Source organism: Lynx rufus, unplaced genomic scaffold (genome assembly GCF_022079265.1).
Source record: "Lynx rufus isolate CCGP_SWC_20201006 ecotype Redwood Valley unplaced genomic scaffold, mLynRuf1.p SCAF_3, whole genome shotgun sequence".
Lineage (NCBI taxonomy): Eukaryota > Metazoa > Chordata > Mammalia > Carnivora > Felidae > Lynx > Lynx rufus.
In genome coordinates, this window is record NW_025814845.1 from 83,102,785 (window position 1) to 83,129,921 (window position 27,137).

The window sequence follows — 27,137 nt, forward strand, 5'->3', positions numbered from 1 at the left end:
ATGGTGACAGATAGTAGCTACACTTGTGATGAGCATAGCATAATGTACAAATTGGTCAAATTAGTATGTTGTACATATGAACTAATATAACATTGTGTGTCAACTACACTCAAAAAAAAAAAAAAGAAAAATTCATGATCAAAGTTTAGAGGGAAAAAAAAGAAAAACATGTCATACATATTTAGAATGGAATATCATTCAACCATAAAAAATAATGAAATCTTGCCATTTGCAACAACATAGACCACGTGGGCATAATGCTAAGTGAAATAAGTCAGATTGAGAAAGACAAATACCACATGATCTCACTTGTATGTGGAATATAAAAACAACCAACCAACCAGCCAAGCTCAGAGATAGAGAACAGACTGGTGGTTGCCAGGGGTGGGGTGGGCAAAATGGGTGAAGGGGGTCAAGAGGTACAAACTTCCAGTAATAAATAAATCATAAGGATGGAATGTACAGAAGGTAACTATAATTAATAATACTGTTTTGCATATTTGAAAGTTGCTGAGAGTAAATCTTAAAAAGTCCTCACCATAAGAAAAAAAATTCTGTAAGTGTATGGTAACTAGACTTATTGTGATGATCATTTCACAATATTTACAAATATCAAATCATCATGCTGTACACCTGTACATATAAAGTTTCATGTCAATTATACATACCTCAATTGAAAAAAAAGAATACCATGACAAGAAAGACTGCAAAAGAAAGGGAAAAGAAAAAGAAAAAAATAAGCTCTAGGAAGATACATGAGAAAATTGTAAAAGTAGTTGTGAGATGGATGGATAGATGGCTGTGGCATGAGAAATGGTGGAGGGGATATACATGTGGGAAATTTCAAAACATAAGTCTATTTATACACACGTGCACACACACACCATTTGAATGAATTACCTACTCAAAAAGAAAAGAAGTTTCCATATGGTGAATTCCTTAGTTTCCTTTATGTGATTTTTGTCAAGTCCATTTACCCATCTGATTCTTCTACTGTAAATCAGGGGTAAGATACATGTCATAGTACTTTGTGAGCACTTATATGTGTGCATAGTTCAGTGCTGGTTACATAATCAGCATTTAATGTTAGTTGAATTAAAACAATAGTTTGACAGTCTGTTAGGCCTAACTGGCATCTCATTATTATTTTACTTTGCATGCTCCTGATTTCTCCTGATTCTAAGCATCTTTTCACATTTGGAGTTACTCTTTGTTGAGTTCATATTCTTTGCTACCCACTTTTCTGTTGAACTACATGTTCCCTTAATGTGAATTTCTAAGAGGGTTTTGTGTATTACAGATGTTAAACCTCCTCATGAATATTTTTCAAAATTTATTGCACATCTATTAACCTTAATTATAACTTTTCTATGCAGGCTACTTTTTAATAATCACAAGTGTCTATCTTTTTTGAGAAGAATGTGTATTCTACTCTTTTGGGGTGAAGTATTCTATAAATGTCAATTAGATCCAATTGACTGATGGTAATACACAGTTCAACTGTATCCTCACTGATTTTCTGCCTGCTTGATCTATCAATTACCATAAGAGGGGTGTTGAAATCTCCAACCATAATAGTGATTTGTCTATTTCTCTTTGTAGTTCTGTCTACTTTTGCCTTAGCTATTTTAATGCTTTGTTGTGAGATATGCACATTAAAGTTTATATCTTTTTGAAGAATGGACACCTTTATCATTATGTAATGCTCCTCTCTATCCCTGATAATTTTCCTTTTTCTAAAGTCTGTTTTCCCTGAACATAGCAACTATAGCTTTCTTTTGATTAGTAGGAGATTGGTGGGTCTTTCTCCATTCTTTTGCTTTTAACCAGTATCTTTATATGTAAAATAGATTTCTTACATGATTCCTGAGAAAATGGGGCACTACTAATGGCTGTGGGCTTCCTTCCTCCAAACAAACCCTAGGTAACTACAGAAATAAAGGAGCAAGGGCTTGAGGAATAAGATAAAAAAACTGAGAAAACCCTGGTAAGGGTCAGGAGTAAGTTTTTTTTTTTTTTATTTAAAATTTTTTTTTTTTTTTTAACGTTTATTTATTTTTGGGACAGAGAGAGACAGAGCATGAACGGGGGAGGGGCAGAGAGAGAAGGAGACACAGAATCGGAAACAGGCTCCAGGCTCTGAGCCATCAGCCCAGAGCCTGACGCGGGGCTCGAACTCACAGACCGCGAGATCGTGACCTGGCTGAAGTCGGACGCTTAACCGACTGCGCCACCCAGGCGCCCCAGGAGTAAGTTTTTAAGTATTGTTCCTGGCACTTCCCTTCACTGCTTTGGGACAATCAGTCCAGACAACTGACTGCTACAGATATCATTAGCAACCGCTTCCCAGTATAGAATAATACAAAGGGTCTGTTGAAGCGAGTTGCTGATGAAAAAGTGTGTGGGCTGAACAGATACTCTAGAAAATTGAGACATTCCCTCTCCAACTCCTTCCCCAAACCTCTAGGGTTTTGATGGATTACAAGAGCCTTCTGCTAGATTATGAGTTTCAAGTTAAATCCTCACCAGAGGAGTTTTCAGAGGAAACAGTAGCAACAGAGATAGAACACTATAGCTCCTCTGTGGTGTCTGGAGCTCTCTGCTCGCTAATCCTTAAACTTGTGGGAAGGGATAAAAATTAGGGTCTGCCCTTTTGCTCTTCCTCAATATCCATTATCAGAACAGAAGCTTGTGAACCAAGTATCTAGACTCCTAGGAATATGATCACTATGTAACACAACAAGTTACACAACATATACCAACTGAAGCAGAATTATAGGAATAAATGTAGACATTTAATTTAAAAATTTTTAAAGAATTAAACAATTAGTCATTCAACAAAAAGTTTACTGAGCACCTACTAGTGTCAGGCACTGAGGATCCATCATGAACAAGATAGACAAAAATCTTTATTCTTGTACATTTTATTTTCTAGTGGTGGGAAATGGCATGAGGGACAGAGACAAAAGCATACAAACAACTTATTATCTAACTAAGGAATAAGCCATTTTAGAAGGTAATATTTGCTATAAAAATAAGGCTGATTGGGATTGTGAAAAGGGTCACAATTTTAAAATGAAACTAAGCCTAAAATAGGAGTGAAGAGGATGTTGAGTGGGAGGTCAGTAATGTTTGAAGAAACAAGAAATCATAAAAAAAAAAAAAGCCATATGAGAATATTAGGTATGGAAACGAGTTTAAAGAACATCATAAATAAATTAAAATTAAATTAAATTTAAAAAAAAGGAACATCATAGATGTATAAACAGGGTTGATCAGATTTTAAGTTGCTTTTGAGGTACAGAATTTTAATATTTTTATGTAGTTAAAACCTCTAGATTTTTTACTCTTGTGGTTTCCTGTGTTTTCATGTTTGAAACACCGTCATCCAGAGATTTTTTTTAGCTTTATAATTGCAACATTTTAAATTATAAAATAGTATTTGTAGATGGTAAGAAATTCAAACAAAATAGAAGGAAAGTAGAAAGTAAAAGACCTCATTAACTCTCCTCCATTATCCTTTCCATAGGGGTAATCATTTTTCTATGTATCTTTTCAGAAATTTTCTATGTATAATCAAATATGTATACATACATGGTTTAAAAAATTTGTAGCAGCTTGCTTTTTCATTTCCCAATATGGATTGACTCCAGAGACTGAGGTTTTAAATGACAGCAGAATTTCATTTAGGAGGCATGATTACAGAGATAATAAAACGATCACTAGGCAATGTCAGTGGTTGGGGGACAGTAGGGATGAACAGGTGGAGAAACACAGGGCATTTTTAGGGCAGTGAAACTATTCTGTATACTATAATTCTGGATACATGACATTATGCATTTGTCAAAACCTACAGAACTGTACAAAACAGAAGGAACCTTAATGCAAACTATGGACTTTAGTTAATATTAATGTATCAATATTGGTTTATCAATGGTAACAAATAAATATACCACACTAATACAAGATGTTAACAATAGGAGAAACTGAGTGTGTGTGTGTGAGATGTGGGAATTCTGTATCTTCTGTCCAGTTTTTCTGTAAACTTAGAACTGCTCCAAAAACAATCTATGAAAAAAACCTCATTTAGAAAAACTATTTTGTAAACTATTTTTGTAAAGCTTTGTATAGGATACTTTAGAGATGGAGGCTAGAGGTCAAATATCAGGCAGGTTGTTGCTATGGTCCAAGCTTAAAATGATTAGTACTAAGGTAGCAAATGAAATTAGTTTGAAAAGATTTGCTAATACTTAAGAAAACTGCATCTGAGAAGTCTTTTTTTTTTAAAGTAATTTTTTGAGAAAGTGTGTGCACACGCATGAGTGGGGGAGGGGCAGAGGGTGAGCGAGTGAGCAAGTGAGAGAATCTTAAGCAGGCTCCACACCCAGTGCGGAGCTCAACGTGGGGCTTGATCTCATGACCATGAGATCATAGCCTGAGCCTAAATTAAGCATTGGATGCTTAACCAACTGAGCCACCCAGGTGCCCCTGCATTCTTAGAAATTTTAAGTAGAATTTAAAGTTTGTGATTTAAAGAGGTAATCTGTCAAAAATATGATGTTAGTCAGGAACAGCAAAAAAACCCCACCAATATGGGCAAGAATTATGAGAACAAAAAAATATGGCTGGGGCGCCTGGGTGGCGCAGTCGGTTAAGCGTCCGACTTCAGCCAGGTCACGATCTCGCGGTCCGTGAGTTCGAGCCCCGCGTCAGGCTCTGGGCTGATGGCTCAGAGCCTGGAGCCTGTTTCCGATTCTGTGTCTCCCTCTCTCTCTGCCCCTCCCTCGTTCATGCTCTGTCTCTCTCTGTCCCAAAAATAAATAAAAACGTTGAAAAAAAGAAAAAAAAATTAAAAAAAAAATACGGCTGAAAAGATGTGAATAGCCATGACTGACATGTTGACTATTTTTTACCTTAACACGATATGGAGGAATAAGGAAGTTATTCATCCATTACACTTGGTGTTACTCATGTTCTTAAATTGTTCATTTCCATATTTTTATAACTTACCTTTAATTTCTTTAACAAATCAGTCATTAACAAGACATTATTGGATGCTTTCAATCTAAATAGCACTATTTCATACAAAATGCAGCTATCTCAAATTTATTCTATGCACAACACAAAGCATTAGATTCCTGCTTTCTTTAATGCCTAATTCATCACACTTGGGAGTAGGCCAGTTCCATAAATTTCTGAGTTAAATAAGAATCTGTTCTAATATTTTGAATGATTACATATGAAGATTATAGTAAGTATGGCATTTCTAAGGCAAAAAGGTAGCTTCCAAAAAAGAAAAGGAAACTTCAAAGATCTACAGAATTAAGCTTTTTGTTATGTATGTATGCACATATCTATGTACGTATTTACTTCTTAACTGTAATATTTTTCTAGTCAATGACTGCAAAAGTGGCATCTCAATACAGATGGTCCCTTGTGATGGTTCGACTCATGATTTTTCAACTGCATGATGGTGGGAAAGCAATATGCATTCAGTAGAAACTGTACTTCAAATTTTGAATTAGGGTTTTCTTTTGGGCTAGTGATATACAGTATGATACTCTCTAGTGATCCTGGGCAGTGGCAGCAGCCACAGATCCCAGCCAACCATGAAATCAGCATAAACAACCAATACATTTACAACCATTCCGTAACAATACAACTCTTCTGGTTTTCACTTTCAATACAGTATTCAATACATTAGGTGAGATATTATACACTAGGTTTTGTGTAAGATGATCTTGCCCAACGATAGGCTAATGTAAGTATTCTAAGCATGTTTAAGGTAGGCTAGACTAAGCTATGATGTTAGTTATATTAGCTTTATTAAAGGTGTTTTTGACTTAATATATTTTCAACTTATGATGGGTTTATTGAGGCATAACCTCATTGTAAACTGAGGAAGAACTGTATACACTCATAGAATTATTGGGTAGAGGGGCTGTTTCAAAGCTCACTCTATTCCACTACATGTCTCTAGAAATTTCCTACTAGGCAATTCTATATACTGCTTGTTTTTAGTACCAGAAGTATTATGGAAGATGATTTTAAAATAGCTTTACCATATGTTATTAATTCACCAATACCAGTTTTGTTTCTCCAATTTTGCTTTTATTTCCAGTTTGCTGCATTTCCTCTTAAAGCTGTGGGTAAGGCAAGGCAGTTAAAATATGGTTCCTCATAAAGAAAGGGGAAGTATAATGTGAGAACACCAAACACCAAAATCAAAATACTCTTTTTAGTAAATTTTGTTTATCCCCTTAAAAATGTTTCAATAAATAAGTTGATAGGTTTAATAAAAGTTCTTTTTAAACATCTGCTTAGTTTCTCATGTAATGATCATTCATTCAACCCCAAACTATAGCCCAGGAGGGTAAGCCTGCAAATAACTTTCAGACATACAGGCATACCTAAGAGATATTTTGGGTTCAGCTCCAGACCACCACAATAAAGCAAGTATCTCAATAAAGTGAGTCAAATAAATTTTTTGGCTTCCCAGTGCATGTAAGTTATTTTATACTATACTATAACCTATCAAGTGTACAACAGCATTATGTCTAAAAAACCCAATGTACAAACCTTAATTAAAATCCTTTATTACTTGGGAATGTAAGCTGGTACAGCTACTCTGGAAAACAGTATGGAGGTTCCTCAAAAAACTAAAAATAGAATTACCCTACGACCCAGCAATTGCACTACTAGGCATTTATCCAAGGGATATAGGTGTGCTGTTTCGAAGGGACACATGCACCCCCATGTTTATAGCAGCACTATCAACAATAGCCAAAGTATGGAAAGAGCCCAAATGTCCATTGATGGATGAATGGATAAAGCAAATGTGACATATATATACAATGCAGTATTACTTGGCAATCAAAAAGAATGAAATCTTGCCATTTGCAACTACGTGGATGGAACTAGACGGTATTATGCTAAGTGAAATTAGTCAGTCAGAGAAAGACAAAAATCATATGACTTCACTCATATGAGGACTTTAAGAGACGAAACAGATGAGCATAAGGGAAGGGAAACAAAAATAATAAAAATAGGGAGGGGGCCAAAACAGAAGAGACTCACAAATATCGAGAACAAACTGAGAGTTACGGGAGGGGTTGTGGGAGGAGGGATGGGCTAAATGGGTAAGGGACACTAAAGAATCTACTCCTGAAATCACTGTTGCACTATATGCTAACTAATTTGGATGTAAATTTAAAAAAATAAAAAATAAAACAAGTTAAAATAAAAAAATCCTTTATTACTAAAAATGCTAACCATCATTTGAGCTTTCAGTGAGTCACAGATCACCAAAACAAAAAATGAAAAAGTGTGAAATATTGTGAGAATTACCAAAGTGTGACACAAAGACACAAAGAGAGCAAAAGCTGTTGGAAAATGGTGCCAACAGACTTGCTCTGCACAGGGCTACCACAAACCTTCAGTTTGTAAAAAATGCATTATCTGCGAAGCACAATAAACAAAGCTATGCCTGTGTTAGGTGTTCCATTAATTTCATCTTACTGTTTCAATTCATCAATCCGCAACTCCTTTACCTCTCTTTTAGTTTGGGTTTCATATTTCCTTAATCACATGCCCTACTTTTTCTTGGTTTAATCCTAACTTAGGTTGTACACATTCTCCATTAGCTTCTTAAGAAAAGATGTACAAAATGTGTATTTTCTGAGACCTTTTAGGTTTGAAAATAACTTTAGTCTAGCCCCATAATTAACTTACAGGTTGGCTTATTCAGAATTCTAAATTACAATTAATTTTTCATCAGAATTTTCAAGCACTGCTCTATTATCCTTTTGTTTGCAGAGTTGCTACTGAGAAGTGCAGCACATTAACCTTTGTGTACATCACATGAAACCTGTTTTTTTTCTCTCCATAAACTTGTACAATCTACTCTTTGTTTCTGAAGAAGTCCCGAAATCTGTGTGGGGTCCCCTTAAGCATTTTATACTTACAGCAATCTTAGTAAGATACCCAAGAGCTACATGTGATTAGCACTGACACACTGCACTATCAAACTGACCATGCAGCCCTACAGCAACCACTGTGAAAAACAAAACAAAGTACAGCTATAATAAAAAGATGTGCTAATAGTGATATAAATAATTATGACAATGATAAAAGATAACACAACTGTGCATGTATATGTGCCAGGTGAGTTTAGTTGCTTTATATGTTTTAATCCACTGAATTTCTACATACAGTACAACCTTAAGAGATAGGTTCTATCTATCTATCTATCCATCCATCCATCTATATTTCTTAAACTAGCTTAAAACATTTTTTTTAATGCTTACTTATTTTTGAGAAAGAGACAGAGAGACAAGAGTGTGAGCAGGGGAGGGGCAGAGAGAAAGAGAGACAGAATCTGAAGCAGGCTCCAGGCTCTGAGCTGTCAGCACAGAGACCGACGTGGGGTTCGAACTCACGAACCGCGAGATCATGACCTGAGCCAAAGTCGGACACTTAATTGACTGGGTCACCCAGGCACCCCAATACTATCTACATTTTGAAAGGTTACATAATTTACCTTGGCAGAGCCAGAATTCTAGTCCAAACAGTCCAGTTCCAGAGTCAGTGGTCTTAACTGTTATGATATACTACCTTCCAGTAGTAAGGGGCAGAGGGTTTTTTTTTTTAAATTTTTTTTAAACGTTTATTTATTTTTGAGACAATGCGAGAGACAGAGTACAAGCAGCAGAGGGGCAGACAGAGGGAGACACAGAATCCGAAGCGGGCTCCAGGCTCTGAGCTGTCGTGTCGAACTCACGAACTGTAAGATCATGACCTGGGCTGAAGTCGGATGCTTAACTGACTGAGCCACTCAGGCACCCCTAATGGCAGAGGTTTTTTTTGTTGTTTGTTATATTGCTTTTATTTTTTTTTCAAGTTTATTTATTTTGAGAGAGAGAGAGGAGAGAGAGGGAAAGAGAATCCCAAGCAGGGGATTTGACGTGGGGCTTGATCTCATGAAAAGTGAGATCATAACCTGAGTGAAACCATGAGTTGGATGCTTAATGGACTGAGCCACCCAGGCACTCCTTAAATTTATTATTATTATTATTATTATTATTATTATTATTATAGAGAGGGAGAGAGAATGCAAGCAGGGAGAGTCAGAAAGAGAGAGAATCCCAAATAGGCTCCACATTCAGCACAGAGCCCGATCCAGGGCTCGATTCCACTACCCTGGGATCATGACCTGAGCCGAAATCAAGAGTGACTCTCAACTGACTGGGCCAACCCAGGGCGCGCTGTTATACTGCTTTTAAATATATTTTCTTGACAAAATAAAAAGTTGGGGAACCTACATTTTCGCAATTAAAAAACTTAATAGTTGGTGAAATCTAAAGGCCTGAAGATCATCAGGTTCTGTGGCCAGTAGAGATCAAGAAAAATGAAAATCTGAGGAAATAACTGATGAAGCAAAATCTTGGAGGATGAGCTCCAGAACACAGGGTGCAGAAGACTAGGAGAGAAGGGCTGATGCTAGTTATAGGAGGAATTATAGCTATCTTCAGAGGTGCTGGTGAGGAGAGCTTATCTGTTAACTAGAATTCAAGGTCATCGAAGCTCAAAATAAGTCTGGTAGTAATAATTAGAAAGCTTAATAAATAAATAATGTAAAATAGTGAAGATTTGGAGGAATGGAAAAAGTAAATAAATCCAGGAATGGACTAACAGATTAGAATAACAGAGATGGTTTCAACACTAAATATCTTTAAGTCAAAGAATAAGTTTCATAGGAGTAAGGGAGTAGACGATGTATAAACAAATATACAAGGTTGTGGTCAGAAGGTAGTATTTCTGAACTTAAGATCTCAAAGCCAGAGTAAAGACTCATTCATTGATGATGGTACTAACCATTCATTATACACACAAAACAATTATACCTAGTCATAACAACCATTAATAAATATCCTATTACAGGGGTGCATGGGTGGCTCTGTTGGTTAAGCATTTGACTCTTGGTTTTGACTCAGGTCATAATCTCATGGTTCATCATGGTTCACAATCTCATGGTTCAAGCCCTACATCATGTTCTGTGTTGGCAGTGTGGAGCCTGCTTGGGATTCTCTCTTTCCCTCTCTCTCCACCCCTCCCCAACTTGTGTACATACACACTCTCTCTTTCTCAAAATAAACTTAAAATATAAATGAAACAAGATTTAAATTTTATTTTTCAAGATTTAGATGTATTTTTTAAAAAAACGTTTATGTTTGAGAGAGAGAGAGAGAGAGAGTGCACACGCATAGGAGTTGGGGAAGGGAAGAGAGAGAGAGAGGGACACACAGAATCTGAAGCAGACTGCAGGCTCTGAGCTGTCAGCATAGAGCCCAATGTAGGGCTTGATCTCACAAACTGCAAGATCATGACCTGAGCCAAAATTGGATGCTCAACTGACTGAGCCACCCAAGTGTCCCTAAATTTATTTATTTTTTTTAATGTTTATTTATTTATTTTGAGACAGCGAGAGAGAGCGTGCACACGTGCCAACTGGCGACAGAGAATCCCAAGGAGGTCTGAACTGTGGGGCCGGATCCCATCAACTGTGATCATGACCCGAGCCAAAATTAAGAGTCAGACATTTAACGTACTGTGCCACCCAGGAGTCCCATAAGATTAAAATTTTGTTTAATGTTTATTTTTGAGAGAGAGAAAGAGAGAGACAGAGCGTGAGAGGTGGAAGGGCAGAGAGAGAAGGAGTCACAGAATCCGAAGCAGGCTCCAGGCTCTGAGCTTTCAGCACAGAGCCCAATGTGGGGCTTGAACTCACAGACTGTGAGATCATGACTTGAGCTGAAGTCAGACGCTTAACCGACTGAGCCACCCAGGTGCCCCAAGATTTAAATTTTAAGGTAAAAAGAATCTAAGAAACTATTCCCTATAATACACAGTAAGAATTTTTATTGATTCGGTTAGGAACTATCTCCTTTTATACATGAATGTAGTTCATGTAATGCATCTTCTCTAAATTTTAAGATGAAAGAAAGAAAGAATGGAAGAAGAAAGGAAAAAAAAGAGGAAGGAAGCAAGGAGGAAGGAAAAAGGAAGGAAGAAGAAAGGAAGATCAATGGATGAGAGACTTCTACTTACTATATTTCTTCTACTTGGAAATAGCAAATCAGCTATCTACATCAACTGCTCAGGGAACCCAGTCACAGAAGAACTACATACTGTATAATTCCTTTTATATGAAGTTAAAGAACATTCAAAGCAAGGCAGAATAGCAGTGGTGGCAGCAGCGACGGTGGTGGTGGTGGTGGTAGGGGGACCAACTATGGTTGGAAAGGACCAAAAGAAGCTCTATTGCTTAGGTGTTGGACACATTATTCTCTATATATTTATCTGTGCAGTGGTCACACCAAATTGCACCTTCGGCACCTCAGCATTTTATTATGCTGTACGTCTTAAATGAAGTATTTATTTTTTAATTCCTTTAAAGAAAAACTTCAGAAGCCTAAAGAATCTCACTCAACACAGCTTGTTTTGCTCTTGTCAAGACCACAAAGCCTTTAATTGAGAAACAAATATTTAGTGGCTGTCTCCAAGCCTTTCCTCCCTTCATTTCCCTCACTCCCAACACACTCCTACCGCAATCATCTCCCCAAGGGTATTTCTACATATGATCAGCAGAGATTATTAAAGATAACCCCTAACAGAACAGTCCAGAGGACAAGGATGTTTGAGAATATTAAATTCAGAATAAACAAACTTCAGGGTCCTTCTCTCACTAAACCAAAAGTAAATTCCCAAAAAGAAATGGAAAGGAAATCCTAATGTAAACAACCTTTTGATCATCACTTTGTATGTAACCTTCTATATTGCTCTAGCTCATGAACCTGTATCTAAGCATTTTCATAGAATTTCCAACGTAATTGGATTTTGAACAAGGTAAAACAATAGAAAATTGGTTTATCTAGATCTGAATTCAACTAACTCTCATACGGTTATTTATTTTTTTTAGTGAAAACCCATCACAGATATTAAAAATCAGAGAGTCTAGAGAACGAAAAGTTACTTTAAAAAATGGCTTCCTTTCCTCGTTTTAAAATGAAAATAACAAGGGAAAAAATAAAGAATAAAACGTATTTATTACAACTAGCTGTTAACATTAAGTCACACAAAACGAAATACCGGACCATGATCAGTTCGTTGGTATTATATGTTAATAGTCAGGTGGAGCTCAGAACAGTACGGAGGCACCTTATTAAGATATCACACCACATACACAACACGCAGTCACCAAGGGCATTACTAGGGATATTTCACTTTGGTAAAAATAGGAAACAAAGTCATGTCAAGGCAGGTGTTGCAAGGAAGTGAAGCGGTCTCCTTCCACTCTTCAGTTTTTAAAAAGATATTAATAAAAATAAAATCTAAAGATCTTCACGGATACTTTAGCTTATAGTAGAAATCCTGCACCATAAAAGTCGCTTTAAAGGTTTATATTCCTTTACACTTTCCTAGTTTTAGTTAACCGAAAAAAGAACTGATCATCTGCAGAAGGAAATGAAAGTATCGAAAGAAGGAATATCACGGGTCCTATCTAAGCTGCAAAAACAAAACAAAACCCTCAGGGTTGCACAAAACTGCCGAGTGGCAAAGCTTAATTTAAGCAGTTCGTAGCTCAGGTATTTTAACTTAAAAACAAAAACAAAAACCTGGCTTGCAGGGGCGAGGGAACGGAGTTGGGCACCGCAGGGTAGACGGGGAGGGTGCTCTTAGAGGAGTATGCAATGCTAGGGCCAAGGTACCCAACCAGTTCCAGGAAGAAGGGGTCGTGACGAGAGCGGCCGAAGTAAAAAGCGACGAGAGGAGCAACTCACTTTTGAAAGGCACTTTCCGGTTACAAAGCACTCTCACATGCTTTACCTCATCGCACACAGTATCCTTTCTCCTGGCCTCCACCGTCTACAGATGTGAAGGGCCCAGCGTGTACGCAGGCCCTCTTCAAAACCGTGTTTCCACGGAGGGCGGCCCTACTCATCCATTCCCGCGGCTCCGCACCTCGCGGCCGCGCGCGCCCCCTCGGCGTCCGCGGGGCGCGCACGTCACTAGCCCGCTGCCAATCGGCGCCCAGCAGGTCACCTCTCCCCCGTGGGCCCCCAGCGCCGCCCCCTCCTGCAGGCCGCGGGACCCAGGCCGCAACGCCCGCCGGCCGCTTCTCCTCTCGGCGCAGGCGCGGCAGCTTGGCCGGAGAGCGGCGCGGTCTCAGAGGGGAGTGGACGCTGCTCGCGAGGATGGTGCTGGAGAGCGTGGCCCGTATCGTGAAGGTGCAGCTCCCCGCCTATCTAAAGCGGCTCCCTGTCCCCGAGAGCATTACTGGGTTCGCCCGTCTCACAGGTAACCCTCGCCTTCAGTCAGTCCCTGTCCTTGCAAGTTTCTCAAGGTGGGAGTGGGGGTGGTCTAAACATCCTCGGGCTAAGGGACGGGGCGGGGCTTGGCGAGTGGCACGTTACCCCGTGACCCTGCGCGCAGAGGGCGGGGGCGAGCGCTGGCGCAGCCGCCGTGGAGCGCGAGTGATTCCTCCTGTGGGTTCTTGGGGGCTTCCGTCCTTCCGTCCTTGTCCTGGTGGCTCTGCCGTGTTCTTCTGTGACGGGGGACCAGGGTTTTGCAGAGGAGGTGCTGAATTTGTGGCGGGCCCATATTTTTCATCTCCATCGGTCACTGCAGTGTGCTTTTTATTTTAAAGTCATAGCTATCTAAGGTGCTGTGAATTAGGCATTTCCAGCTCTCGGCGCTGTTTTACCCACAGCTTGTGTGTGCGTGGGAGAGAAACAGGCACGCAATATGTGTATGGCAGTTTTATTTGGTAACAAAATTGGAGAGTAGCCTCCATTCCCATAGGGAAGACTTGAACTACCCCGGGGCATTTTAGGCCAACTCCGTTACTATGGGCCTGGAGGCAACTTGAGGAAAGATCAGTTAGCCAAAAGGGGTTCAAAGGCTAGTATGATGGACCAGATTTTAGAAAGTGAAATTTAATGAATATATATAACTTTCTGTACTTAGATCCCTCCTGTACAAGAAAAGAACCCACAATTCAGGATTTCACATCAAAAGGACGAAAATTTCTAGAATGCAGTCAACACTTGGGAGACATTGTTGGGAGTGTTACTTTGTAAGTGGAATATTTGTAAACCAGACTGAGACTGATCAGGGTGGTGAGAGAAAAAAAACAAAAACCATATTGATTCGGCAAACTTTGAACTCATACGTCTTCAATGTCAGGGAATGAAACATGATTCATGAAGACAATTTTGAGACAGAGTTGTTTAGCCTGGAGCAGTCTGGAGTTTTATGGTAGCTGAAGGTTTACTGGTGGAAGAATAACATTTATTCTGTGTAGACCAAAGGACAGAACTAGGACCAAATCAGTGAAGATTATTGGGAGATGAATTTCACCTCCTAATACAGGGAAGGTTTTTGTTTGGTTGTTTTTTAAGAGAATACTATCCCTAAAAAAGGATAGTATTAAAAAAATGAGGTAGTCCAGTAATAGATTTAGATGGGGTGAATTGGGTGACATTCCAAATCTAGAGATTGTTTGAATTACGGTTTGATCGGAAGCATATATATTTTTTTTTTTTTTAGGTTTATTTCAAGGGGGAGAGGGAAGGGGAAAGAGAACCAGAAGCAGGATCCACACTGACCTTAGCCAGATGTGGGGCTTGAACTCACAAACTGTGAGATCATGACCTGAGCCAAAGTCGGATGCTTAACTACTTAACCAACTGAAGCACCCAGGTGCCCCTGAATGCGTGTAATTAAATAGAAAGTATAGTAACCGAATAATTAACGGTTATTAAGAAGAAATATCTAAACATCGAAAGCCGCGTAAAACTAACATAAAGTGAAAAAATGTGTCAAATCAAGTATTTATAAACATCAAAGTCTTCTTTTGATCCTATTCTGATGGATTTTCGTCAGTTATATACAATTTTGGCTTTTTTAAACCCTTTATCATTGCTTTTACTTTAGAACTTTATATATTTTAACGTGTTCTTCATCTTCTTTCTAACAACTGTATAGTTTTCTTTTAGAGTAACATCATGGTAGGCTTAACCATTCCCCTGCAGTTGGAAATTTGGAATGTTTGCGTGTATATATATTTTATTTGTAATATTCAGTGGTTAAGTAGCCCTATACCAATTGTTAGTTTTTCTCCTTTTATTATACCCTTGAATGCATTCACCAAAGTAGTAATAAAGAATATGATCATTTTGTGACGTTTGGTTTTATATTAGTTTCAATTTTTTGTGAATAGAATATAGTTGGAGCAGATAGAAAGTATGATGTTTTATTTAGTGGCTAGATTTTAGAAGTTTTCTTTGTTTTTATTTTTGCCTTAAAGATTTCCACTGTCAACAAATATTTAATTTCTATTAAAGGCATTAAGGAAACTCAAACCTTTTCCCCCTTAAATTAATAATACATAGTAACTTCTTCAAAGCTGTTAAATATTTAAAGTGAGGACTGATTCTCAGAAGTAGTGATAACTCTGATAAGTATCTTAAAAACATATATTTAAGTTCCATTACAATGTGTCTACACTTTAGTTCTCATTGTATTGTTTATTAGGAAACATTAACATGTTTGTAATAATTGCTCTATGAAAAATTGAGATAGTCTGTTTCATACTGGATGGTGACAATATAATAGTTGCAGAATCTGTTTTGGAGCACTATGGAAGAAAATTTCCAATGACCAATTTCTACTCTGAGTCTCCCCTTCAGAGTAGATTTTAGTAGCTAATTACATCTGTGTTGATTGAGCTACTTACAGAATCCATACTTAGACTTCTGTTGAGTCAAAAACCTGAAAGGTAACTTTTCAGCAATTGTTAAAATGTCTAGGAGACCAGGGGTGCCTTGGTGGCTTAGTTAGTTGAGTGTCGGACTTCGGCTCAGGTCATAAGCTCACGATTGGTGGGTTCGAGCCCTACATCGGGCTCTGTGCTGACAGCTCTGAGCCTGGAGCCTGCTTGGGATTCTGTGTCTCCCTCTCTCTCTCTGACCCTCCCCCACTCACACTCTGTCTCTCTCAAAAATAAATAAACATTAAAATTAAAAAAAAAAATGTCTAGGAGACCAAAAGTGTTTGCATTTTCTATCTGTGAAAACTAGAGCAAACAAAGTTACAGTTTATATTATTTTTGCCTGTTTTTTTCTTCCCTATTTAGATCTAGTGGTTTTTTAAAGCAATAGACTGTCTCATGATGACTCTGCATTCTTAGTAAACTCTTGGAGATCCTTAATCACCATACACTATTTACAGACAGTCCTTATCTATCAGAAACAACTTATCTATTTTTATTTAGGCCACATTTTTAACAGTGAGGCTTTTAAAGTAAGTTTGTATATTGCTTGGAAGTATAGTCTATTCCAATACTTTGACCTTTAAAAAAAACTTTCCCTGTTGTGTAAACTTTTAAAGCATGACAACAACAATAAAATCTTCCTATTCGAAAGTCAGAAACAGTTTGCTTCTGGATTTAAAAGCTTGCTATGAAACTTTGAACATATAGCTTTGCCCTTCTTGACCCTGTTTGGTTCTTTGAAAAATAATGGTTTTGCTCCTAAAGACAAGGCAATGACTCCCAAGACCATCATAATATTCTTTCCAGAGTAACACAAACATGTCAGAGCTGACAGCATCAAAAGCATTAGCTCTGTTTATCCAGAAAGGGCCACTTTTGAACAAAGAATTTAGAAGTGGAACAGAGTTGAAAACCTATATCCACAAGAACACTTCTACAAGCATGTTTTATAGTAGCCTTATTTATAATAGTTCCAAACTGGAAGCAGCCCGAATATCTGACAACAGGAGAGTGGATAAACAAATTATAGTATACTCAAAGTGGAATACTGGTTAGCAATAAAAAGGAATGAATTACTGTTCCACTGGATGAATCTCAAAAACTTTATGTTGAGTGAAAAAGCTTTAGTGATAGACATCAGTGGTGGAAGGATAGACTAGAAAGGGCAGAAGAATACTTTCTTGGGTGATGGAGGATTTTGCATGTTTTTACATATTTTCAGTAGAGGCTGCTGGGGTATATTTGTCACAACTGAGAGCTAAACACCTGAGATCTGTTTATTTTCTTGTATGTAAAATGTATCTCTTTTTTTTTTTTTAAAGAAATGAACAAAAGGTGAGGTTTCTCAGTAGGAAAGTATAAGAAATAATTAAGTTCAAACTAGAAAGTTGCATTTATTAATAATAACGTAAATAATAAAAGTTATTTCTAAAAGATTAAAGAATTTTATTTTAGAAAACTGTTTTTGAGAATTTGGGAAGATATTTACATAGTTACTATAAGTTACAAAAGTTTTTTCCCCTCTTCCTAGTTAGACCAACTATATTTAAAAGTTAGTGTAATTAAAGATTTAAAGATTATACTAGGCTTTGTGGGGAACAATTTCAGCCTCATTAAAACATTTTCTGCCATCTAACTACCTTGCAGTGTAAATTTTCTCAGGTCATCAGGTATTTATTGAGGACTTGGTCCAGGAAATGTTCTGGACATTGAGACACTGTTCTATTCATAATAATGAATATAAAAAAGATTTTAAATTGATCATTAATTTCATTCTATTGGATTTTGGTCCTGAACAGTCTGTATTAGGCTTTAAGTGGTAATAGTAAAACCATCCATTGAAAATATTTTACTTTTCTCTTTTTGCAGTCCAGAAATAGAAATCATTTCTGTGTCTTAACCTATAAACGGTACACAAGAAAATCTGTTATTAAAGTATCAGCAGCCAAGTTGCCAATATTATTTTTATAGTATCATTACATGCCACATTTTGAGAAGGGAAAAAATTCTGTCCTAGTTTCTTAGAATATAATTCCTCATCGAGAGCCATGTGTATCTATATTGTACTTTTACAAATGTTTTTATCATAGTATTTGATTATATATCTTGGTCAGGAATAGGGTGTAATAGTAGCCTTTTTTTTTTTTTTAAGTTTATTTTCAGAGAGAGTGTATGCAAGTGGGGGAGGGGCACAGAGAGAGGGAGAGAGAGAATCTTAAGCAGGCTCAATTCCCAGCGCGGAGCCCTACATGGGGTTCAGTCTCATGACAGCAAGATCATGACCTGAGCCGAAATCAACAGTCTGATGCTTAACCAGCTGAGCCACCCAGGAGCCCCTGTAGCCTGTCTTGAATCTGCCCTGTCTTAAGCCACATTCTGTTTCTCTAAGGAGATACTATACCTTCTTTTAACAGCATTTAAACTTAAAAAAAATTTATGTTAAAATTGCTTGCTACTCAGGTTGCTTTGAAATGTTCTTTTCTGTGTACGTTTTGTTTGTCTGATGGTACTGGTTCTTTTACTCTACCTTCTTAGTCTATTTGTTGTTTGTCTTAATAGTGGGAAATAGAATATTGCAAAATGCATATTAGAATCCTGCTTGGTATTTTAGTATTAGTGTGGGTTTTTTTTAAATGTTTCATTAATTATTTTTGAGAGAGAGACAGAGACAGAACATGAGCGGGCAAGGGACAGAGAGAGAATGAGACACAGAATCTGAAGCAGGCTCTAGACTCTGAGCTGTCAGTACAGAGCCTGACGTGGGGCTTGAACTCACAGATGGCGAGATCATGAACTGAGCCAAAGTCAGATGCTTAACCGACTCAGCCACCCAGGCACCCCTAATTTTTGTTTTTAACTTAGAAACAGGTGATTTAAAAAAATTGGAAATAGGAGAAATTCACTGGTAGAGGAAGAAAATCTTTCTGAAGTGAAAAATTTGAAGTAAAGGAAAAATTTAAGGAAATTCAAGCCTTTTACATTCAAATGAATAATCAAAATGTTGCCTAACTGGGTACATTTTTAGTGGATTGAATGTTGAGGTCAGCCATGTCCTTGATTTAATTACAGCCAAAAATACTTAACCCACCCATAACCCCTGATCTTCTCTCACACTGTTATCTTCTACTCCTGGCTTGTCTACTTTTTTTATTAAAAAACTTTTTATTTATTTATTTATTTATTTATTTATTTATTTATTTATTTATTTATTTATTTTGAGAGAGACAGAGCACAAGCAGGGGAGGGGCAGAGAGAGAGGGAGACACAGAATCTGAAGCAGGCTCCAGGCTCTGAGCTGTCAGCACAGAGCCCGACGTGGGGCTCGAACTCATGAACCGTGAGATTGTGACCTGAGCCAGAGTCTGACACTTAGCAGACTGAGCCACCCAGGTGCTCCCTGGCTTGTCTACTTGATAATTTTTCATATATGCACCTCCTTACCCTAAATGAAACAAAGCTATCCCTTAGTAAACCACTTCCCCTGTAGGTCTCTCAGTGATATCTTTTCTTTATCTTTCTTGTCTTTCTGGCAGAGCAGAGAGAGTTGGCATCTTTTTTTTTTTTTTTTTTTAATGTTTATTTTTGAGAGAGCGAGAGAGAGAGAGAGGTAGGGGTAGAGAGAGGGAGACAGAATCCCAGGCAGGCTCCATGTTGTCAGCGCAGAGCATGACATGGGGCTCAATCCCACAAACTGTGAGATCATGACCTGAGCTGAAATCAAGAGTTGGATGCTTAACCAACTGAGCCACCCAGGTGCCCCGAGAGATGGCATCTTTTAGGCTCTGAAGAGCAACTTCCACATTAGACTATTTCACTGTTTCAAAGAAAGCTATGACTTATGCAGTCCTTCAGTATTCCTAATTTTTTGCTGTTAACTGTTGACCTTTAGTCTCTCCCTTACATTCTTTAAGGAATATTTTCCTTCATATTTTTCCCTTTCTTCTACAACACTGCACTGGTCTCTTGCTGCTTAAAACTGCCCTTGTTATGTTCTGTTTTGTTTTGTTTTTGAATTAGAGACCAGTATCTCCATTCATCCAGATAATGAAACCAGAAACCTGGGAATCATGAAGGACCCTCACTTCTTCCATTTATGCTCCATACTTGATCACTCACCCAATCCTGTTGATTTTACTACTTGAGTTAGTGGTTCTTAAGTTTCAAGGTATGTGAAGATTGATCACAGACCTGCTCTGTGATCCCAGTAAAAGCATCAGACTGTCTCCTCAAAAAATGCATGCACACATACACCGTTCAGGCAGTTTTGGGGGTTCCATTTGTCCTCTGCTTTAATGGCTACTGCCTTAGTTTAAACTTGCATTATTTTGGGGGGAATTATTTCAGTGGAATTCTAACAGATTGTCTTGCCTCTTGCCCTCCCACTAACATCCCTCTCTGCCCTTCCCTCTGTCTCTCCACTAGTCCATCGTCCATCTGATACCTTAATTCCATCTGATTTCATAAATGAACAGCTTTCCAGTTACATTAATATGCAGTGATATTCTTAATATCGGTGGTTTACCTTTTATGTACAGGGTAGATTATTACCTACCTATTGATTTTTATCATCTGGCACCTGACCACTTCTACAGTCCCTCTCCTATTTCATCATATTCCAGCAATATTGTTGTGCTTACTTCCCCCAACTTTTCATGCACATTTTATCTCTGTGCCTTTGTTTATGCTGTTTCTTCTGTGTGAAAGGTAGCTCCCCCTCCCATAAGCCTATGGACTCCTATAGTCTTTTTTAAAAAATTTTTCTTTGATGTTTATTTATTTTTGAGAGAGAGAGAGAATGCACGCAAGTGGGAAAGGGGGGAAAGACGGAGACACAGAATCCAAAGCAGGCTCCAGGCTCTGAGCGGTCAGCATAGTGGACTCCTATAGTCTTATTCATCTTTCAGAAACCTGGTTAGGTGCCAACCTCTATGTAAAGCCTTTGCTCATCCCTGCAGAGTTAATCATGTCTTCTGTATTGCTTATTTATAATTGCACATACCATACAGTACTTAATTCTTTTCTTATAGATCTGTAGTCCATACTAGGTGAAAAGCTTCTTCGGGGTAGGAACTGTGTCTTGTAATTTTTGTATCTTCACCTGTCTTATCACCTGATCTGTCTATGAGGTTTTATATTTCTTGAGGGTGCTTAAAGTTTTTTTCTTAAATATTTTAAACAGAATTCTTATCTGTCACCTTACACTGTTATCATTCATAGGCCTTGAATAAAGGCAAACAAGTGCATACCTAGTAGGGGTTATCTTAGGGGCGCCTGGGTGGCTCAGTCGGTTGAGCGTCCGACTTCGGCTCAGGTCATGATCTCACGGTCCGTGAGTTCGAGCCCTGCGTCGGGCTCTGTGCTGACAGCTCGGAGCCCGGAGCCTGTTTCAGATTCTGTGTCTCCCTCTCTCTCTGACCCTCCCGTTCATGCTCTGTCTCTCTCTGTCTCAAAAATAAATAAACATTAAAAAAAAAAAATGTCAGTGTAATGGAGTACAGACTCAATTCAGTTAAAATTAATTGAAGTCTTGGTTTATATAAGTCTCTGTTAGAGGACAGGGAGTTGGGGAGGAGACAGATATTTACATAACTGTAGTTTCAGGGCAGAATGTATTAGTAGCTTTCTTTCACATAGTGTTCTGTAGTTTTTCTAGTGGTTTCCAACTTCATTCGCTCCTCCCAACAATCCTGTGAAGTTGGAAGCTTCTTTTACATGTACTCTTGTGCCTTGTAAGTTTTTTTCTCAAGTCTTTGAGCCCCCCACCTTCTTGTCTTTAGGTCTTGACTTAAAGATCTTTTTTTCCTTTCTGACTTCCTTACCGAAAGTTGGAGTCAACCTATCCTGCTTGGTCCTTAGGATAATCTTTTTCTTTCTTTTATCATTCTGTTTGTTTCCTTCATAGCTCCTATTATAATCTAAAATTATCTTGGGGCATCTGGATGGGTCAGTCAGTTAAGCATCCAACTGTTGATTTCTGCACAGGTGATGATCTCCCAGTTGGTGATATCAAGCCCCACATTGCATCAGGCTCTGTGCTGACAGCGTGGAACCTGCTTGGGATTTTCTCTCTCTCTCTCCCTCTCCCTCTCCCTCTCTCTCTCTCTGTCTCTCTCTCTCTCTCTTGCACGTGTACTTGCAATAAATAAATAAACATTAAAAATTAAAATTTTTTTCTTTAATAGTTAAGTGTAAGAACAATTATATTATAGTCTTACCAAGAGAAGGACAGATGAAATTTTAAATTTGTTGGATTTTATTTATCATGATTGAGAACTAGACTGGATTTATTGTCCTGGACTAAACCTGCTTATGGAGCTGCAGTTTACTCACATGAAAATGGGAATAATAGTGGTACCCTCCAAATACAGCTGTTTTAAGCTAACACAGCTTAACAGAGTTAAATAAGATAATACAGTGGTACTCTTAGCATAGTCTATTACTAACATTAATTAGCATGCCTTGGCACATCTTTAGTTTTTCTCTCTTTCTTTTTTTTTTTTTTTTTTAAATTTTTTTTTTTTTCAACGTTTATTTATTTTTGGGACAGAGAGAGACAGAGCATGAACGGGGGAGGGTCAGAGAGAGAGGGAGACACAGAATCGGAAACAGGCTCCAGGCTCTGAGCCATCAGCCCAGAGCCCGACGCGGGGCTCGAACTCACGGACCGCGAGATCATGACCTGGCTGAAGTCGGACGCTTAACCGACTGCGCCACCCAGGCGCCCCAGTTTTTCTCTCTTTCTTGACTAAGCGATTTTTACATAGTGCTGAGCAAGATATGAGGTAAGTACTCAGTGAAGATTGTCAAATGATCACATTTAAGAACAGAAAGGATTCTCTACAGAGCCCCGAAGAGGGAGGGCACTAGCCAACATTTGATGAGTGCATGCTGAAATGTTTATCTTGGTTTCCTTATGTGTTTGTCTTCATAGACATAGGGACCATTTTATTTATATTACTTAATATTCCCTGACCCTGCCCTCCAAGAAGGTACTGAGTGCTCCACAAGGCATTTAATGAACACTTAGGGAATAAGAGGTATCTAATAATGAGAACATTCAGTGTATGAAAATTTTAATTAGTTCTTTAAAATAGTAGCTTTTAGATAACATTTCTTTAGGAATTACTATGTCTTACCAAAAATGTAAATTAAAGCATTGAAGACATGTTCTGTCTGAAATTCTAAATCAACGGTAAAATATTCTTGGGTATTCCGGGGTGCCTGGGTGGTTTAGTTGGTTGAGCATCCAACTTCAGCGCAAGTCATGATCTTGTGGTCCATGAGTTCAAGCCCCACATCAGGCTCTATGCTGACAGCTCAGAGCTCAGAGCTGCTTCAGATTCTGTGTCTCCCTCTCTCTCCTCCACCTCTCACGCTTTGTCTCTCCCTCTCAAAAATAAATAAACATTAAAAAAATATTCTTGGGTATTCTGTTGTATAATTTTAGACATGGTGGAAATGTTTTCTAAACCTATAAAATATATCACACATTGAACTTTGTTTGTAATTATGATGATTGTTATTCCTGAAATAAAAATAAAGATAAACACAAATATACTTGGTGTTGTCATTATTAGATACCTCTTATTACCTAAGTGTTCATTAAATGCCTTGTGGAGCACTCAGTACTGTCTTGGAGGGCGGGGTCAGGGATAATGAAGTAGGATACTTGATATAAGATACATTTCTCAAAACTTTGTGTTCCAGTTTCACAACTCTTCAGTTAGCTCACAAATCAGAGTGGTGGTCTTAGATATAGGTGGCTTGACTTTGTTATTTATTCATAGACTTATAGGTAAGAAATTAATGTGAGAAGTAAAGAATAGGTAAAGAATAAACTTAAGCATGACACGTGCTGTTTGAGTTCTATTACAAGAGTGCTGCAGACTGTTAAATCTGTACGTGTTTAGTTTCAGAATGGCTTCGGTTATTGCCTTTCCTTGGTGTACTTGCACTACTTGGCTACCTTGCAGTTCGTCCGTTCCTCCCGAAGAAGAAACAACAGAAGGATAGCTTGATTAATCTTAAAATACAAAAGGAAAATCCCAAAGTGGTGAATGAAATAAACATTGAAGATTTGTGTCTCACTAAAGCAGCTTATTGTAGGTGTTGGCGTTCTAAGACGGTAAGATGTCCGCTTGCACGTACTCTGAAACTTTGTGCAGTTAGAATTGTTCTGCTTTTTAAATCCTTAGTTTTGAGGTTCTGTGAGATGAAAGATTTTTCCACAGTATTCAGTACTGAAAATTTATATTCCTAAATTAAAGTTTGCATTTTATGGTGGATACTTACCTACATTAGAAAAGGAAGAATAGAACTCTGATGTTTTCAAAACTGATGTCTGCCCCTTACAGTATGACTTCGGTTGGGCAGGTTACTGAATCTTTAATCTCTGATGTTTTAGGTTTTTGTTTTTTTGTTTTCTGATAATATATCAATATCACAGACATTTTTTAGGATTTAGTAGATGCTATATGTACGGGGCCTTATATATAGATGAGCTAATAAATGGCAGCTATAATTATGGATGATTTTTAATGTGGAAATAATAAAAACAAGTATGGAGTGATGAGTATTATAAGTAGCTGGTGAGGTCCGTTTTCTTCGAGTACTTTGATCATAGGTTATTTGAAGTTTTAAGCATAGTAATGTTCATCACAACATTTATTGTAATAGCAAAGTTTTGGAAATAATCTAGGTGTCCGATAATGGGAATGTGATTAAAGAATGGTATAATACAAATTATGGGATATTAGGAAGCCATTACAAGTAATGTTTTTAAAGAATATTTTAATGACAGGAGAGCATGATGTAATTAATAAAAGCACAGTACAGTATGATCCCAATTTTGTTTTTTAAAAAAGAAATACACATAGTAAATGCAGAGGAAAAATTATATAAAAATCTTGATTATTGTTACTTATGAGTGAATATTTTTAAATTCATTTTAAAATTTTTTCAAAAATTTTACAATATGTGTGAGTTTCATGGTAAGAAAACATGAAATAATGTATTTTGAATTTAAATTACAGTTGCCCCTTGAACAACATGGAGGTTGGGGCACCAACCACCGGCACAGTCAAATCTGGGTATAACTTTTGACTCCCCCCAAAACTTACTAGCTTACTGTCGGCCAGAAGCCTTACTAATGACATAAACAGTCAACATTTATCTTGCATGTTAGATACATTACATACTTTATTCTTACAATGAAGCTAGAGAAGAAATGTTAGTAAGAAAACAATAAGGAAGAGAAAATTCATTTACAGTACTATACTGTGTTTATCAAAAAAGAAAAAAATCCACAGTTAAGTAGACCCACACAGTTCTAACCTGTGTTGTTCAAGGGTCAACTGTACATTCTTTTCAAATTTAAATAAGTGAAGAGGTGAGCTCTAATTTGGAGCTCCACAGAAAACAAGAGATTATTTTGATCCCCCTTTAAGCCTGTTTTATTGACTCTTGGAATAACCAATCCAAAGCTTTTTATTTAAAATATTTATCAAATAATAAATTAACTGTTTAAAGTTGTTAGATTTGCTGTGATATTGGAATGCAGTTGGGTTAGGTGTAGAATATACATTACTTAGGAAAGCTGTCTGGTGATTTGTTTTTCAAAGTAATGTGCTTTCTTTATAAGAGCATTTCACAAATATTTCTACTTATTGAATCATTTTTAAAATAATACTTGTAATTCTTTTTCCTTTCTAGTTTCCTGCCTGTGATGGTTCACATAATAAACACAATGAGTTAACAGGAGATAATGTGGGTCCACTAATACTGAAGAAGAAAGAAGTATAATAGTAATGAATTAGGATTGAGTTCAGTTGTGTTCTGTAAAATCTCCTAATAATACTTTTTCATTCTTTGTGTATAGAAGATCTTTCAAATGGTGGTCTTAATTATTGCTATTGGTTGAGTAATTATTTCTACCAATTCATTTTCTTGCTACACTACTGTTTATATTTGATACTTTGTATATTCAAACAATCATTTATATAGAAATTAAATTGTACAACCCTTTCATTCTTACTTCAAAGACGTAATGTTATTTTCCTAAATAAATCAACACTCTTGGTTTTAATTGAGAAAAATCTAAGTTTTTGGCAGTGTGTCCAAAGCTATTCCTTTGAATATCAATATTTTCAATAGAATCTACACTTAGAAATTTTCTCTGTGCACTATTAAATATATTGTTTTCCAGTCCTCTTCTGTGATTTTTCCTCTTTGGCCTTCCACACTGTGTTCTTTTTAGATCAGTAAGAAACATGTTACTCTCAAGAATTACTTGAGTTTTCAAAGAGATAAATGCTTTGCTTTTATAAAGATTGTGTCTAATAAGTGTGAATATCCCAGTTTCAGAAAAGACTTGAACTGGATAAAGAAAGTTCCAAAAAGGAACAGTTATTTACATTATAAAAAATGTGTTTACTTTACAAAAGTCTTGTTTGTGTCTGTTTAGGTGTGTGTTTTGTATATGTATCTTGAACTCTTTGACTCAATGACAGGATGGGATGGGGTGGCAAGAATACTTATACTAAACTCATGAGCTGCTGCAATTTGAAGGTCAGTTAGAAATAAACATAAAGCATATCTGAATTCATAGTAAAATGATAAACACTTCAGTGTTCAAAATGGTATACATTTTTCTCTTTAAACAGTCTAAGCCAATAAAACATAAAACACAAAAAGTTTGCAAAATAAACTTACTGAAGAATCTTTAAAACTTTTGTAATTTTTCAGCCTAAGAGTCTATTTTGTTTTATTGTATATTACAGTTCTTCTATTAATAGCTATCCTTAAGTCTATTAAAGGTACAGTCCTGTCAGTTTACTGTGTCTTTTTTATATACAAAGATATGCTAATAGGTAGCACATGTATGTACGTGACATTGCACTAAGTCTGGTACCTAGATTTGTAATTTATTACTTGTAACGTCAGTAGATTCTATTGTGTGATCTTGCCTCTGTGACCAACAGCAGGAATTTTAAAGTTTTTTTTTTAAGTTTTATTTTTATTTATTTTGAGAGAGAGACCGAGAGAGAGAGAGAGAGAGAGAGAGAGAGAGAGTGAACAGGAGAGGGGCGGAGAGGGAGGGAGAATTCTAAGCAGACTTCTTGGTATCAGCACATAGCCCCACGCGGGGCTCAAACCCAGCAACCGCGAGATCATGACCTGAACTGAAATCAAGAATCGGACACTCAACTGACTGAGCCATCCTGGCTCCCCAAAAGCAGGAGTTTTAAAGTTAGGGTTAGAAATGTAGTTGTGGTTTTGAACAGTTTTACAAGGTATGTGTCCAAAA

The 27,137-nt window shown here is 37.3% G+C and overlaps 1 protein-coding gene and 1 long non-coding RNA gene across 3 annotated transcripts in view; one reads left to right on the forward strand and one right to left on the reverse strand.

Moving 5' to 3' along the window:
- The window catches only part of LOC124520507 (uncharacterized), a 28,908-nt gene extending 15,760 nt beyond the window's left edge, over positions 1-13,148 (reverse strand). Inside the window, exon 1 of one of the 2 annotated variants that reach the window (XR_006964330.1) lies at positions 12,840-13,148. This is a non-coding gene — a long non-coding RNA (uncharacterized LOC124520507). The remainder of the gene's footprint in view (positions 1-12,839) is intronic. The other variant, XR_006964329.1, reaches the window with a different exon arrangement.
- An 18-nt stretch (positions 13,149-13,166) lies between these two features.
- CISD2 (CDGSH iron sulfur domain 2) lies at positions 13,167-26,660 on the forward strand. Its single transcript, XM_047091428.1, has 3 exons — positions 13,167-13,356; positions 23,743-23,957; positions 25,544-26,660. The coding sequence occupies exons 1-3, from the start codon at positions 13,254-13,256 to the stop codon at positions 25,631-25,633; spliced, it is 408 nt and encodes a 135-aa protein (XP_046947384.1). The 5' UTR covers positions 13,167-13,253; the 3' UTR covers positions 25,634-26,660.
- The last annotated feature ends 477 nt before the right edge of the window (positions 26,661-27,137 follow it).

Coding starts and splice junctions, on each gene's coding strand:
- CISD2 (XM_047091428.1), top strand. CDS start 13,254: ATGGTGCTGGAGAGCGTGGCCCGTATCGTGAAGGTGCAGCTCCCCGCC. Junction 13,357..23,742: donor TGGGTTCGCCCGTCTCACAG/GTAACCCTCGCC, acceptor GTACGTGTTTAG/TTTCAGAATGGCTTCGGTTA. Junction 23,958..25,543: donor GGTGTTGGCGTTCTAAGACG/GTAAGATGTCCG, acceptor TTTCCTTTCTAG/TTTCCTGCCTGTGATGGTTC.